At 40.7% G+C, this 17,061-nt stretch overlaps 1 protein-coding gene across 2 annotated transcripts in view; it reads left to right on the plus strand.

Annotated features, from left to right (window-relative positions):
• The window catches only part of Frl (formin-like protein), a 73,575-nt gene that overhangs the window by 49,113 nt on the left and 7,401 nt on the right, over positions 1–17,061 (plus strand). For both annotated transcript variants that reach the window (XM_011496285.1, XM_011496286.1), the window contains exons 2-6: positions 5,749–5,832; positions 12,355–12,441; positions 12,821–12,900; positions 14,444–14,586; positions 15,465–15,643. In XM_011496285.1, the coding sequence (XP_011494587.1) occupies positions 5,749–5,832; positions 12,355–12,441; positions 12,821–12,900; positions 14,444–14,586; positions 15,465–15,643 (573 nt within the window). The remainder of the gene's footprint in view (positions 1–5,748; positions 5,833–12,354; positions 12,442–12,820; positions 12,901–14,443; positions 14,587–15,464; positions 15,644–17,061) is intronic.

A 17,061-nucleotide genomic window follows, 5' to 3' on the forward strand; every position in this document is an offset into this window, starting at 1 on the left:
CCCCCCCCCCTTTTTTTTTTTTTTTTTTTTGATACGGCTTATCACGCGGTGTTTAACATATTTTTCGTTCTTATATAAAAAATATAGATATTTCAGTAAGAAAGCTTGTGGGCGCGATACTTGCGTATTATTAAGGTATTTTAATAGGGGCCCGTCGCTTTTCATTGTTGCCTGTTGCCTGTTAGAAAATTTTTTCCTAATTTAATTCGATATTTTTATCATCGTTTAGTTCGTTGCGAGGTAGTTAGTCTCGCGAGAATATAACGATTGCCCACCGCATCCTTATTCCATGTCTATAACGAACAAATTAAATAACTTTTATATATTTATAATGTGAGCTTTTGTCGTAAAAATATAGGGCTATCGATGCTTATTGTAGAGCTTTGTCGATTCAAGTTATAACGAGAATTGAATTGAAATGAGAAATGTTTGACGATATTTGATAAAAGTTATGACAAGTTTAATGATAATTTAACACAAAGTATCGTTGTACAATATATATATATATATATATATATATATATATATATATATTAGTTATGCTGAGCATGAAACGTTAGATAATCGCCCAAGTGATTATAAATGTTGTAGCGCAGCGATCGATACTGGACGTGAAAGTACTTCTCAAAACATAGTCGCGCGCTTTATTTAAAAAGTATTCGAATAAAATTGTTACTGTAAATATATATAAGAACGTCACTTCCGAACGCATAAATCAGTGTGGTAGGTTTTGTCGAAAGATTTTTATTTGCTGAAAATTTGCCAAAAGTTATACCGCAAACGTTCGATATCGCGCAATTGGCTAATATAAAATGACGATAAATGACATTAATCCAAGTACTTTCTCAGTACATAATGGTTGTTGGGAATTGAGAAAAACTACGATCCCGGCATTATCTACGCTAATAGGTTGTCTTATGAATTTATATTATTGATCGTGACGTCGCGGAGACGCAATTGTAATATTGCGTGGAGAATAAGCAAACTATTTGCTCTAATTAGCCGCAATTAAGCCGAGAATTATAATGGTACGCTTGGCGATGAAATTCTTGTGGATGACATATATGTATATATCCCATGCCAAACACCATAGCCGAATTCTTCTTTGGCATAGTTAGGCGCGCGTGTACCGAGGGCCAAGAGAAGAAAAAAAAAAAGTCGAACGATTCAAATAATTGTATCGCCAATTTTAGCATTTAGGCATAGCCAACAAGTCGAAACGAGCTCGTTGCACACCAAGTGCGCAAACACTAAAAATAAATTGTGCAAAAGGAAAGGGAAAACAAAAAGGTGGAGTTTGAGTCTTAGAATGCGCCATAGTTAGACGGCGAAGGCGCCAAGGGAACGAGTTTTAGCCTTTTTTGCGCTTGTTCTCGTCTCTCTTTATCGTCTTCTTGAATAAACGTCGTTAAAATTAGTCGATGAGATAGCGGAGGTGGAAGGTCTGGATAGAGCGTGTTTCTTTTAATTCTCGATGAATGAATAGAAAATCGTACACGAGCGAGCGTGTCGTCGCGATATGACGAATGTTTTCGCGGCGCGGTCGATCGCTTTGACCGTAACCGACCGACCGACTACACACACACACACACACACACACACACACACACACACACACACACACACACACATACAAAGAAAATCGCCTCGTAACGCTTAAGCTCTAGTTTAACATCGCCTCTTTTTATTGGCTTATTTGTCCTACATATTTTTACGCGATGTAGTTATCTATAGGGCTCGTCTAGTCGAGAAATACTATTTTTCTTCTTCTTCTTCTTCTTCTTCTCTCTCTCTCTCTCTCTCTCTCTCTCTCTCTCTCTCTCTACTTTAGCGACACGAGTTGCCGTGATAGTTGGTGTTATAGAGTACAATTTGAAAAACATTGCTCCGTTGTGTAAAAGTCAGAGTACGAGAGTGTGCGAGCGTAGATTTAAGGAAATGATCGTAATAAGCATTGGCCGATGCATTTTACGCATTCCGTAGCTCGCTCAGGATCTCAAATAAAATTGTTAATTTATAAAATGCAAATGATTGTGTCGTGATTTACGATTTGCGCGCTAAAGAATATACGCTCGGTATCATAAATTTGCGAGTCACGTAAACTTTTTTTCTTCCTGTCCGTCTTCCGCTGAACAGGAACTCGACGTCGCCGCTAAACGCAGCTCCATTCGCGGCAGCTCTTTCGACATTTTAACGTCGGCGGACGCGCCCGAGGTTGTCGACTCTCGTCCTTTAAAAGCTACTTCTGGCTTCTTGTAATCTTTTCAGAGCTTAAGTGCATTTCAGAAAGTGACAAGCCGATGAGCTAGTTGGACAACCAAAAACGACATTTAAAAAGCAAGAGCTTGTTAAGCGATGTACTAAATCTTCTATGAAAGAGCATTTTAATAACGGAATTAGCAAGCACCTCGATCAACAACAGCACTGGCAAATTAAAAGATTAAGACGGCATCGCTGCTGAGAAAAATCCCGATGAAAAGATCGCAAGATCGTGTTAACGCTCGAATGCGTTTTAGAAATGTAACATTAGACAAACACTTAAATGGCCATTATCGCGCCACTCCAAGGAAAACAACCGACTGAATAGAAGAGAATTACCAAGCAGAACTGTCGAGAGACGTTATAATTTAATGCCGCTATCTTGTACATCCATTATTGATCCTACTAAATTCCAAGGTTACGTCAATGTCAAAATACAGTAGCGAATTAAAGCGACCCCCGGAATTCTCCGTCCACGTTGAGTATTAAAGTTATCTTTGAGCTCTTAGCCGAAGCTTCGAGCTAATAATATTTATGCATAATTTTTTTTTTTTCATTGTTCGCTTATCATAGTGCAAGAACAAACACGATTCGTCAAACTTCAATATCAATTACGAATACGTAATAATGAAATTTTTTGCTAATTACTGACTGACAAATGACCAAGTGAAACTGAACCGGCAAATCTCACGGAACTTTTTTAGTTTTTTTTTTTTTTTTTTTTTAGTCTTTTTAGACCTTTTTTTAGTCCATTAGTCCATCAAACAATGACGCGAATGCAATTTTTTGGAGAATTATAGGAGGAGGATGTCTCTGGGCTATTACAGACTTGACGAAAAGCACGAGCATTGCACTCTCTCCGGCTTTTCCCGTATGCGTATTATCAAGTTGCACGAGCCTTTCGTTAACTTTCAATTGGAGCGAGCCGACAGTGCCGCCACAGACGGCGCGATTAACATTCACTCACCCGTGCGCACGCGAGAGAAAGAGAGAGAGAGAGAGAGAGAGATAGATAGATATAGAGAGAGAGAGAGAGAGGGAGGGAGCGAGTAATGTACAACGAGACTCAATTGTTACAATGAGCCTGTGCTGGGAAATACTCTCTGTCACTGTAGTTTATTTCCCAACGACCGGGACTCGCCCGGCGTCCATCGAGCACTTGGTCCCCCTTGGCTGGCCTATCATTGACAGTGAATCTCGACATTCGTGGATCTAGAGAATCATCACCTCGGTCGCCTCCACCGTCGCCCTTGCGTGCCTAAACTCCCCGCCCACGCGTCTTCACGCACCGGCATTGTCTCGGCTGATTAGTAGCGACGCATACGTGCGCCACAGGACTAATGGGCCACGAGCCAAGTACGACCGGGGCCCTCCGAGAATGACGTAGGCGCTCGAGCGCTTCCGCGATGACGGCTCGACCATTCATAGATCGCTCGAGCCACGTTTCGCCAGCCAGCTGACACTTATCCTTCCCTAATTCCCATCCCGTTACCTAGCCTTACTTATCAACCCTCTCTCGAGCGCCGGAGATCCGATTCCCCGATGATGTAGCGCCACGCACCGACCACGTCATCCTCCGTTCTCGCGCAAACGCCGTTGGCGGTAACCGGAGCCGAGTCGCGGATGTTGCCGCACTTAGCCGTACGGGCTCGATGCGATGATTAATAATGCATTCTAATCGTTTGGAAAGAGAGTGACTCAGGAGGCATTTTTCATGACGCGTCCGAGCGCTCCGGCAGAAATACGTTGCGCCACCACTTCGCATAGCTTATAATCAATCATGTCAACTCGGGCGCATTCTGCACGCGGATCTGATTCATGCCAATAGAACGTTCGTGTGTCGCGAAAATATTTGGATGGAGCTCGGAAGCTTCCTCGGGCGCTCTATTGTGCGTTATCATTGGCAATATCCCGAGTGCGCGAGTAAAGATGGAGAATGCGCGACAAATTAATGAGTTATCACGTGTAACGGGGATGATGGATCGTTTGCTTATGGCTTTAGAGAAGGCTGTGACAATGCCGGTGCCGTGGCAATTTCGATGAAATTTCCTTCGACTTTCCCCCATGCGAAATCGATCGTATTCTTCCTTTTGCTGCCTTTGTTTTGTTTGTTTGTTTGTTTGTTTGTTTGTTTGTTAGTTTGTTGTTGTTGTTGTTTTTTTTTTTTTTTTTAAAGCGCTTCTTGCTTTCTTTTACCGTACGATCGCGATAAAACCGCGTCATTTTCAAGAGGTCGTGCGGCTTATGTCCTCTCGTTCGCGGCCTTTTTCTCAACAACGTCGTAGTCTAGACGGTGTCCTTCCATCGACGTCGTCCTCGAGGCCCAACGAGGATCGTCGATAGTCGCCTGCGAGCAGCCAATCGAGAAACCGCCGCGTCAAGGAACCCTGATGTACGTGGGGGGTTAGACGATGACGTCAGCGCCGGGGCGACAGGCCGGACGAGCACTTTCACGCGCTTTTATCTTGCGTAATGCCGAGTGTCCCGCCACCCGCTCGTCCGTTGCGCTCGAGAGACCGACCGGACGTGCGATTCCATTTTGTTCCCTGTCGTTTCGTCGCGATGCGCGCGAACGCTCGCTTTATCCTCTCCTATCGCTTTCAATGGAAAACAACGCCAATGCGAGAGCATGAGCGAGAGAGAGAGAGAGAGAGAGAGAGAGAGAGAGAGGCGATGAAACATGGACTGCCCTCTATTCCACGCGGATAATAGTGAATTATGATAGCACAGCTGGATCACCCGAAATTAGCGTTACCTCCTTGTACTGGACGGTTTCACTTCACACTTCCAGGAGGGCTCGACGCAAGCCAATCGAGGAAGTATTGCCAGCTGACCCCATCAACGAACCTTTTAAATTAACATTATATCTTTTAAATGCCTATATTATACATATGCGCTCGCCTATGTATATATATATATATATATATGGTTTCTTATGATCGTAATAATTCGAATTTTTAAGCCATTTATCATCATCTCGCCATCTCGCCATCTCGCGTAATACAATTGAAACTTACAATTTATTTTTACATTATGAAATTCACTTCAATTTCTTTCTTTATTTCTTTCTTCGTTTTATCCTCTTTTTTAGATTTTTTTTTCTTTTCCAGGAAAATTGCACTTGCATGTGTAATTATTATAAGATTTTGAAGTGCTTGTCGAGTCTGTTATTTAAAAAATTTGCCAAAATCGTTACAACCCTCCTTCATTCTCTTTTTGTGAGTTTGGAATGTTTTTTTTTTATTTTTTAACATCAAGTAAATCCAAAATTCTAAATGATTAAATCATTAACGATATTATATTAGGGATATTAGATAGATAATCGTAAGGTACGAAATATTGAAATCGAAGCGATAAATTTGTATAATCAGGTAAGAATGCATATGTCGGGTAGGAGAGAGGGGGAGGGCGGATGAATATGTCAGTCGCTTGTACCATCTTGTTTTTGGGATTTGGGACTTATCGAGTTCTTCTCATTTTGTGTTTTAGGCCTCGATGGACCTTCCTCCGGACAAGGCGAAGCTTCTGAAGCAGTATGACAATGAGAAGAAATGGGACATCATATGTGATCAAGTGAGTATTTATATGTCGTGTGACGTAATCGCGGGTGGCACGTACACACGGCATTGACGTACGTTTATACTTTTCCTCGCTTTTCCCCTGCCTATGTTCCTTTCTTAGGTTATGAGTAAGAGCGCGTATGCACCGTCTATATAATATATATATATATATATATATATATATATATATATATATATATATAGAGAGAGAGAGAGAGAGAGAGAGAGAGAGAGAGAGAGATTAAAGAGAATAATATAAGAGGAGAGATAGATAGAGATATAGAGATAGATAGATAGATAGATAGATAGATAGAGAGAGAGAGAGGGAGAGAGAGGGAGAGAGAGATTAATCCAAATGAAGATGGATTTACGATCGTAAAACAATCAAGCAGTTGGAAGTTGTTTCGCGACTTGTTTCTTAGTCATTTATTTAAAGAGCTCCTTTCTTGCGCATGTACGTACAACGCGCATTTACTTTACTTTATTTACCTTTTTTTTGTTTGTTTGTTTGTTTGTTTGTTACGGTCGAGACACCAACGGAACGACAAGGATTTATTTTTACGCAATAAAAAAAGTAAATCTACGCGAGCAAAAAAGTGTCGGAAATCGCCGCACGAAAACAGGTTATACGAGCGAGTAGGACGAAGGACGAGTAAATAGGGAACAATATAGCCGATAGATAGGAACTTGCAATTTCTGCATAACTCCGTACTCTATAATATCTAGAGTGTCGCACTTCCGAGTTACGGATATTGCAAATAAAACCTTATCTTCTGTATACGCACGGGCACTGCTCTGTTTGTTTTATAGGATGTTCAAGTAAAACCAATTATGATCGATTTGTCGAGGTTTACTAGGCAAATAGTCGTATTATTTCTGCGATTGCAGCATCAATTCTATGCCATATATCATAGAATTATAATTCGTGGAAGATAATTAAATGCCGAGGTTCGTTTCCTACATATACATATTTATGTTTATGTATAACATATTCCTGAATTTCTTCTTTTTTTTTTTTTTTTTTATTCTATGAGTTATTAGAAAATCTGCTCCGAGACTTGGAGTACCATAATTTCTGATATAATTACAGTTACAACAACCACAGTTCCTTATCGCTGTACTTTCACTTCAATAAATTTTCTACTTATTATTTATTTCTTTCTTTCATTTTACTCATTATTTTTTATTTTTTTATTTTTTCTTTTTCTTTTGGATTTACTTATTTATTCTTTATATTCTTTATAGCGAAATTGATTTGGCGAATTGTTAAAGTGTGAATTAATGTTTTATTTTAGTATGCAGACAATGCAGACAATAGACAGAAAAATTGTGCTTTCCTATGACAATGAATTACAATTATAAATGATAAGCCATTAGCCATTATGTTATTAATTGTAATTGTAGTTTAGAGAATTTGCAAACTTTTATTACAATGAAAATTTAACAATATTGATGCTAATTCTTAAGCAACTATTATTCTTACATTATTACTCCTATTAGACTATTAAGTATCATTAATTATTAACATTATCTACATTGGATTAAATGTACAAATCATATAAGGTCGAAATTAATAATATTCCGTAATACGATTAACTTTTAATCGACATTCGAAAAACATTGCAAGCCTTTGTTCCTTCCAAACTCTTATTTTTATTTTATTTCTCTACGTAGAAGTTCTTTCTTCTCTACGATTAAAACATTGGATAAAAACCTCGACAACGAGATATATTTACATAATATTTAATATACCTATATATAATTAAATAATTTCATCGCGCATTATTGGTTATCTTGCACTTACGTGTACATGGTGTCTAAAATATTTCCCATTAAAGAATAAAAAATTCATTCGAACATTGATTTCAATTGTGTGAACAGCAAAAATACCAAACGAGGAGGAAAAAGTATTTTTAGCGGTTTGTACTAGTTCAGTGTCTTTATGTTAATTGATGCTTAGTCGTGGTCATTGTAAGTTTATTGATTCGTCTTACTGACCCGAAGTTTAATATTAAGATGGAAATTCAAACGTACCCACCTAATTATTATGATATGAATTCGCATGTTTTATTAATCTAAATAATAAACTTCGCTTAAGCGCAACGTTAATATTAAAAAAGGCTTGTTTTTATTCGGTAAATTAATAATGTTCCAGCGATAATAAGTAAAACTATAGTTCGTTAACGTATCAAAAAAAAAAAAAAAAAAAAAAAAAAAAAAAAAAAAAAAAAAAAAAAAAAAAAAAAAAAAAAAAAAAATCAGTAATAATATAAAAGCACTGCTATAATGAAAGTGATGAAAGGCATATTTTAATGAAGCGAAATTACTCGAAGTAATAAAAGTTTTAAAAGTAATCTGTACAACTATTCATTGAGCGTAAGAGACGATGATGGTTTCCTTCTTTCTTTTTACCTAATGAATGCGGGTACCTTAATCACTCGCTTCGGCTTCTATGAAACATTTAATATTATAGAGGATACACCCGATCAAAATAACATAAGAGCTTAGCCTTTGTTTTCTTCGAGATTTATAACTTATCGTATCATTTATTATTCATTCGTTTATGAAAAGGAAACATAACGAATAAAAAAATATAAAAATAACGAGAGTAACGATATGCAACGCGTTACCACCACCCCAAGCCAACATAATAAAAAAATACGAATTTAATAACTAACTGCCATACTTTCCGAACCCTGGGAACGCGACGACGCAATAAGCCATAAACATTCGATAACTTACGATTGATTATTATCGGACATCGTTTGTTTCGACAATTTGAGCCAGCGCACTCGCCGCACACTTTCGGTAGCTATCGTATTTACAGTAACGACGAAACGACTCTCACCACAAATCTTACACTCGCTTATCCCATGTAAAGATCTATAAAATCGTGCCCCCAAAAATGCTCGCGACAACGCTGCCCAGACCATTGGTCAATGGGGGACGAAGAATACGAAGAAGAAAAAGAGGAAGAGGAAGAGAAAGAGAAAGAGGAAGAGGAAGAGGAAGAGGAAGAAAAAGAAGAAGTAGAAGAAGAAAATGAAGAGGAAGAGAAAGAGGAAGATAAAGATGAAGAAGAAGAAGAAGAAGCAAAGGGTCAAGGGCCTTACGATCATCGTTGAATAATCCCAAGAGCTGCCGCCAAAGTCCTCAAACTCCCGTCCCCGCCCCTCTCCCAATATCCTATCCCCTAAGTTCCCGAGAACGGCGGCTGCTGCTGGAGCTCGTCGTAACCTCGCGGGGGCCACTCTCCACTTATGGGCGCAATAATCGCGCGAGTAGCGAAAGCCGGACACACGGCTCGGAGAAACATACAAGTAAATCGCCGACGCTCGTGTATCGCCTTTCTCGTGCTTCCCGACCGACAATCGTCGCGCGGCACCGCGCACGCGCACAGCCTCGCGATGCTCGCGCCGTTGCCGTTGTGCGAAAAGTTAACAATCGCGAATAAGCGCGCACTTTCGTATTTCGTATTTCCATTCTCGAGGGATACGCGCTTTTGTTTACGCATCGACGGCCGGCGGCAGGGGAACGGCCTGCCCCATCTCTCTCTCTCTCTCTCTCACTCTCTCTCACTCTCTCACTCTCTCTCTCACTCTCTCTCTCTCTCTCTCTCTCTTTCTGTCCCATAGCGGCCCCTCCCCGCGGCTCAACCCAGTCGGCACGACCAAACGAATATTCAATTGAGCCGTTTGTCAATTAGGAAATGCCCCCGAGGGCCACTCGGCGGGGAGCTGTGCCGCTTCTCCAACCACGGGCTCGGCGATTCCCGACGCTTCCGAATGCCCTTAGCGCCCCGTAAAGGATCTCTCGCCAATCTCCCGCGCCCGTAGCCTCTTCCGCGTGCTTGCCTTACCAAACGTAAATTCACTTCCGCCGATAAAGGAAGTTGCGCGACGACGCATATTGCCTGAACTGTCTGTAAAGGATCTCTGACGCACGTCGTCGCAAACTCCCCGGGTGGCGCGATTAATGCGATTAAAAGCCCGAGAAAATGGAGTGACCGCGAGTTCTTACGATTACGCGATCGGGCGAATCGTGTTAACGGATAGAAAATGTCGTAAATCTTTCGTCGCGACTAATATCGCTGCCGAGGACGAGCGAAACTCGCGGGAATCGCCGGCTGTTGTTGATGCTGCTGCTGCTGGGAGGGAAGAGATTTTTTCGATCGGGACGGGGAACGCCTCGGGGTATGTTGCTGCCGCGGCTGCTCTTGCTGCTGGCGCTGCTCTGTCCTCCTCGTGTTTTGAAAGGGCCCGTGAAGCATGTGGGGGTAACACGAGACGGATGTAATGCAAGCCGCGCCATTATACATTGCGAGCCCGCAGCGGAGTTACGAAAAAAGTGTGCTGCATCCCTCGCACCTCTCTCGCTCTCTCGCTCATCATTTCGCATGCGCGTGCATTAGGTGGCCCTTCCGGGAATAATCGACGCCGCGGCGGGCTTTTGTGGTCGGCGTTTTTTTAAACGCCGGCGACGACGAGTACCGCTGGAGGAGTCACGCTTCGCGACCGCCAACGAGGAAAGCGGAAAATTGCGTCCCCAAAAATCAACGACACGTGTCGCCGCCGCGCACTCGACGAGTCGAGAGAGAGAGAGAGAGAGAGAGAGAACGGGTGCGCCACCCCATGCACACTTGATTTCCAATTAAAAACTATGCGGGACAAAAATTCACGAGCGTTTTCTTCTTTTTAACGCGTGACGAACAAAGCTGGCTTTTATGCTCGGCAACGTCATGTTAGCCGAGATTTTTCTATCGTAGTTTAAAAAAAAAATTTTCGCTACATTGAGCGACGCAGACTGAATGAATCGCATGGGCCCGCGAGCGATAAACGTAAACGTCGTTTATTAAGATGGCAAATTGATGAAAATCGCTCGATTGGCACGTGAATGAATGCGAATTGAATAGAGCAAAATCGAGTGCCGCGTGACTTTGGCGAGGCGTACTTACTAGGAGGAAAGCTTATTTAAGACATTCGATGAATTTCATGAAAATTATGAGATTTGAGTTTTAATCGAAATTTTTAAAAGCGCACGGCTGTCGTGAAAAATCGCTTTTAATTAAGTGCATTGATAGAAGGGAGCAAAAAATTTTCGATACGTTTATGCGATTGTGAACCAAGTGTCATGAGAGCATTGAATCCCCATATTGTAGCACTTGATTTTCAGATAAATCAACAATAATCCGTAAAATTAATATCACATTGCGAGTAATAAATTACGAACAAGCCAAATCACGGCACTCGAGAGACAATTTATTTCCACATACGCGCGCCTACGTATGCGCAAACTGTGCGCGAACAAATTGATTTTAAATTTTGCACGCAATAATATATTGTCATTGTCATTGTCATTTATTTCATTGCCATTGTCATTATTGTTATGTTTGTTGTTGTCGTTATTAGTATCTGCGCAGTATGTGACAATAACTTTGCGTTTTTAAGAAATTATGGCAGGAAATAATAGCGAGGCTCTACTACATTTAATTATCCTCATTTATCGAATTAAAGATCGAATCGACAAATAAATTAGCCTCCCAAGTACCCTGCGAAGAAAACAAAAAATAATAATAATGTAAATAAAATGGAAAAAAAGAGGTAATTAAAAAAAAAAAAAAAAAAAAAGAAAAGAAAGAAAAGAAAAGAAAAAAAAAGAGAAAAAAAAGAAAAAAAAAGGAAAAAAAAAAGAGAAAAAAAAGAAATGGAGAAAAGAGATGAAAGTGGTGTTAGTAGGATTTGGCAAACGAATGTAAATTTATCTGACGAGAGTTATGAAAGAAATTTACGTACATCCATATAAATTCCTACTCTCTTTTCTTACTCGTAAAGCTTCGCGGACATGATCTTACACATACGGTAGATATAATTTAAGCCGACCTGAAAGTTAATTTAAAATTGTAATGGTTGAAAGAGGCATATCTAATGGGGCGAAAGTAATTTAGATTTTAAAGCCGTGACGGCCATCTTTATCGAAATTCAATTAATTCGATTAACAACGACGATTTATAATAATTTTATGTCAATTCCATTGCATGGCGTTTAGCTTATTTGCAAAATCACTTAAAAAGTTTACAAACTTCTCGAACGTCAATACTTACTGCAATTTCCTTAATTGTCAATGAAAGAATCGTTCGTTTCAATATTCCACGAAATTATTAGGTTTTACAATAAAATCAGCGGCCGAGCGCGTCATTCGGAATTCTCCATAATTCTGCTCGTCGAAGGTCTAATAACGAAAGCGAGATGACGAGATTAACAGCCATTAACCAATTTATCCAAAATTAATTCATTTTATCTGTCCCTGTCTATCTGTCTCTCTGTCTTAGTGTGGCAAATCCTCGATCCAAATTTATCGATTAACGCTTTAAATACCGTAATCTTAACAATTTGACGTATGCGTATTTTATGCGTGGCACATGCTAATGCGAAAAAGGTTACTTCAAAAAGCGCCTGCCTTGCCACTGCCCCTTCCCCCCTTCCCACCCACCAACCGTAATCGCGCACAAGTTTAAAATGCAAATATTTGATTTCAGGAGAGAGTACAAGCTAAAGATCCGCCGTCTCACTACCTGGGGAAGCTACGGACCTACTTGGACCCGAAGGCATCGAGGAGCCATCGAGTAAGCCGCCTTACGTCCCCTACAGACTTATCTTTTGCCTTCTTTTTTCCTTTATTTCCCGTTTTGTTATCGCGGTTGCGAAATATCTGCCAATAATATGTTAATATGCTGTACTTCACTTTGACGTCGGGATGCATTTGATGAAAAGTAATCGATAAGCTTTGTACAGAACCTCCGCTGTACACGAGCGACATTCCAATATACGAATACACTCGCTCTTGCACGCGGATGGGACTTTGGTGAATTATTATTTTTTTATAGATTTTGCCCGGTGGTTAAAGCCTCTTTCTGTTACATTATGATTTTTGGCATACGAGGACGCAAATAGAGTTGCATACTAATGATTACACAGTCGTATCGTTTCCTTATGTTCTTCCAGAAGAGAAAGATGGTGGGCGAGTCGACGTCGACCCAAGTACTACGGGACTTGGAAATCTCGCTTCGCACAAATCACATCGAGTAAGCAAGTTATAATTACCTTTTAAAATCCCTCCTCGTCGACGGGGCCGCCGTCCCACACGTGCTCGCCCTTCTTCCCTCTCCATCCCCACCGTCACCCCCACCTTTTTCCCATGTTTTAGGCGCGCAGCCTAATTATGCCAAGCCCCTCTCCCCTACCACTCTTGTTGGATGAGGAAAGAGGCAGCTGAATTTATTCAGTGAAATTTATGCGATAGGCAATTGTGTAAATTTTGCCGGCCGCTGCATTTTTCCATTTAGGCTCGCCCTTCCCTAATACTTTCTCCGCTGTTTGTAAGAGACGGACGGCCGCTAGTCCCAATTACCATTAAGAATTTTTTACGCACAATCGTAGGAGAGTGTCGAATTCTCGGGGCCACGAACCACCGGCTGCGCAAATTGCTATTAAGTGTAATTTAACTAAATAATAGGGATTGTGGAGGGGTGGATTTGTCGGTGGGGCGTTGGATTATGGTGGAGTAGTAGAGGTGGGGTGGTGGGCCGTCGCTCTTATTATTTATTATCGTTTCATAATAATATTTGGCAAGAACGAAGACCAGAATCTTATGTTGAATATTCATTCGCCATACGACATTGTATCCACATAATTGGCTTCATTACGATTTTGCAATTTCTTACTTAACGTACTATCAATTTAATTATCATATATGTAAATTTCTTTATTTTTTTTTTCTTATTTTTTTTCTTTTTAATCTATTGGACCAAGGTAGTATTTATTAATAATATCATATTATTATGATTATTCTGTAATAATCAGAGCTATAATTGTAATATTGTACATGGATTTTAAAGGCCACGTAGACTCAGTGGTACGTGTACAAGCATTTCTTGCCATCTTTCAAGCAAATTTTTAACACTTTAGTAGTCAGAGCTTTAAAAAAAAAAAAAAAAAAAAAAAAAAAAAAAAAAAAAGGAATTGCAATTCAATATAAAAGTAAAATTAAACACGAAGAATTTATAATCGTGCGATTAAAGCTCGAGCGAAATGATAAGGAAATTTCATGTAATCAGTTGCCAATTTTCTTGGAAGTCAAACCGAACGTACGTACGTACGCTAATTCCGTAAGCAAAGCAGCGAAAAAGATATTTAATTATTAATCATAGACGTACAATTGAGATATCGTGTCACAGCGAATATGTAGCTAATATTGCAGCACTTTTTTTTCTTTTCTTTTTCTATTTCTTTTTTTTTTTTTTTTTTGTTTATTTTGTTCTTTAGCGTCATCGATCAATTTAACACTAGCGCCGGTCACCAGACACTAATAAAAAGCAACTGCAATGTCAGAAATTAATTATCTCCGGCACGATCGATTTTCACGCCAGTGTTTGGCGATTTTTTGACAAGCGAAACGCGCGGCCGCAAATCGACGGAGCGCAAAAAAAAAAAAAAACAAGGCCAATACGCACGTTCGTCGATACGTCGCTAAAATATCGTTAAAACGTCGCTAAAACCTCGCTTAATCAGACGCCTTTTTTCGTTTTTTTTTTTCTTTTTTTTTTTTTTTATTGCGACCGTTTGCAGATGGGTCAGAGAATTCCTGGACGAGGAGAATCAAGGCCTGGACGCTCTGATAGACTACCTCAGCTTCAGATTACTGATGATGCGGCACGAGCAGCGGCTCCTCGAGTCGAGAGCCAATTCCGAGGAGAGAATCCAGTCGACAAGTGAGTGCGTCAACTTCCGCGCTCCGCTTCCCTTTTTACACTTTACACGCGTATTTCCTTATCTTTTTCGCCTTGTTTTTTCTTTCTTGCAACCTGCAACGTTATTTACGTAATCTGTATTGGGAATTGTAAGTTTCGGTCGTAACACGCGTACGTGACATTTCATTAGACTTTAGAGCCGATTAGACTTGAAATTATTAATTAGGTACAATGGTGCTTTACGCTACTACGATCCTGCGTTTTTATCCAAATATGCTCAAGTTCACTTACGTACTTTCCCCTCTCGAGTAATTCGCAATTTCGCTCGATACCCAGTCGAGTCATCTTTACATTGCCAGTTACCTTGTATTTTTATCCTCGCGTTGTTGCAACGCCCAGCCATTCGGTTCTACCAGACTTTTGCTGGATAAAGCGAGTGCGATCGCGAGCTCCCGGGCCTGGCGCAAATAATACGCAAATAATACGCAAATAGTACGCAAATAGTACGGGAATAATACGCGAATAATACCCGAATAATACGCGAATAATACGCGAATAATACGCGAATAATACGCGAATAATACGCGAATAATACGCGAATAATAATACGCGAATAATCGGACGTTATTGCAAATCGGCGTGCACGGCTTATACGAGGTGAGTTTCGTCGAGATGATCGGGACGATCGGGCCGAATGATTGGATTTGGACGCGAGGCATCGAAGGAACTACCGGCTAATCACGTAATCGCAACATCCGGTCGCGCGTGTTCTGCTACCTACGATCGTAACCTTCCTCGCGCTCGCTCGAAGAAAGGGACGCAACGCCCCCGCGATCATCGTCGTGAACCGACAGTCGTTAAAGGCCGCCTACCTGGGCGCGCTCTTCCTATTTCCACAGCGGGTACGAGCGAGACAGCGCAGCTGAACAATGGCTGCCTCAGGCCACCGCTTCACGAGCTCAAGGACAGTCCCGGGGTGAAGAGGCGCTCACGACATGTGGCGCGGCTCAACATGGGGGAGGCTAAGGATGACATCCATGTGTGCATACTCTGCATGCGAGCCATCATGAATAATAAGGTGAGATGGCGCCTCCGTCAGCTCCGACTCTTGGACAATTTTTGCTACTACGAACGAGCCGTCCGGTACTCGCGACGATCTCCTTATCTTTATTACGGCATTTCCCCTCTTCCCCCTACCTCCCATATATAAATATATATCTTTAAAAGCGTGAATTATTTGATTGTTTCATTTGCTTGGGAGACTCGTGATTTAGGTGTTTATGCGTGTTAGCCTAAGTAATTTGTCGCTCGGGCATTTTCCTACGTATTCCTCGACAAAATGCTTAAATTGGATTTTTAATTGTTCAATTGTTCGCTGGCTTAAGCGCGCAAACTTTCTATCCTCATCTTTAATCTAATTTCCCCTCGCCAAATCGTCGATTAAAAAAAAAAGATCGGTAAAGAAAGCGCATCCGCGGACTCTCCGCTCTCAATGATCTATCGAGTAGCTGCGGCACGGAATGCGAATAAATATTTTGTCGCGGTTGAGCGAAGGGTCAGCGCGTCACAAGCGTGAAAACATTCGTCGAAATTTCGAAAGATTGTTTGCCGAGTGTAAACGTGTAAACGCGTGCTCGGCACGAAAGTAAACAACTCCGGATTACATTGCGCGATTATTATAATCACGGCATTTCGCTAAATATTACATTATCTCCTCGCTATAATATCGATTGTTTATATACAAGTGCGTGCGTGCGTGCGTGAATGCGCGTGCACTTTTGCGCGAACTTTGATGTAAAACAAGAAAAAATAATAAAACAAAACAAAAAACAAAAAAAAAAATCAAGGCTTTATTACAACATTCTTCAATGCTTCAATTCCAAATAAGGATCTCTTGGTTCTTCAACAAGTCCAAAAGTTTAATAATTTGGCCATAATTGTTAGCCGAGGAAAAAGTCTCGCGCCTTCTCCCTCGAGCTTCATCATCGATTTAACCAATCGTTTAAAAGTCCATTGTCTCGAAAGTGTCCATTGACCGAGCCTACTTTCACGTCGACCCTTCTTCTATTCGATGACTTCAAGTCAACGAATCGAGCGCTTCACCTGTTTGTTCTCAATAAGAAAAGAACGAAAAAAAAAAAAAAAAAAAAAAAAAAAATAAAACAGAAGAAGAAACAAAGTAACCTAACGCTCGACGCAACGACAATTTCTTTGCTTTTATTTTTATATAATATTTATTGAAACGGCTCGATTGCCGTTGGACAAATGTTTGTATTAGACATTGACGAGATTTAACGCAGTGCAGGGAATTAATTATTCATTTGTAATGTTGTCGCACTTGTACCTTAGCGAAGCGGCGAATAATACGAGCAACAACGTAAGCCATTTTGCTCATTAAACATTGCTAATATTAAGACACGAATATACGCACAAATCACTCTTCAGATGTAATAAGAGAGTGAGTGAGTGAGTGAGAGAGTGAGTGAGAGAGTGAGT

Source organism: Ceratosolen solmsi, unplaced genomic scaffold (assembly GCF_000503995.2).
Source record: "Ceratosolen solmsi marchali unplaced genomic scaffold, CerSol_1.0 scaffold29, whole genome shotgun sequence".
NCBI classification, from domain to species: Eukaryota; Metazoa; Arthropoda; class Insecta; order Hymenoptera; family Agaonidae; genus Ceratosolen; species Ceratosolen solmsi.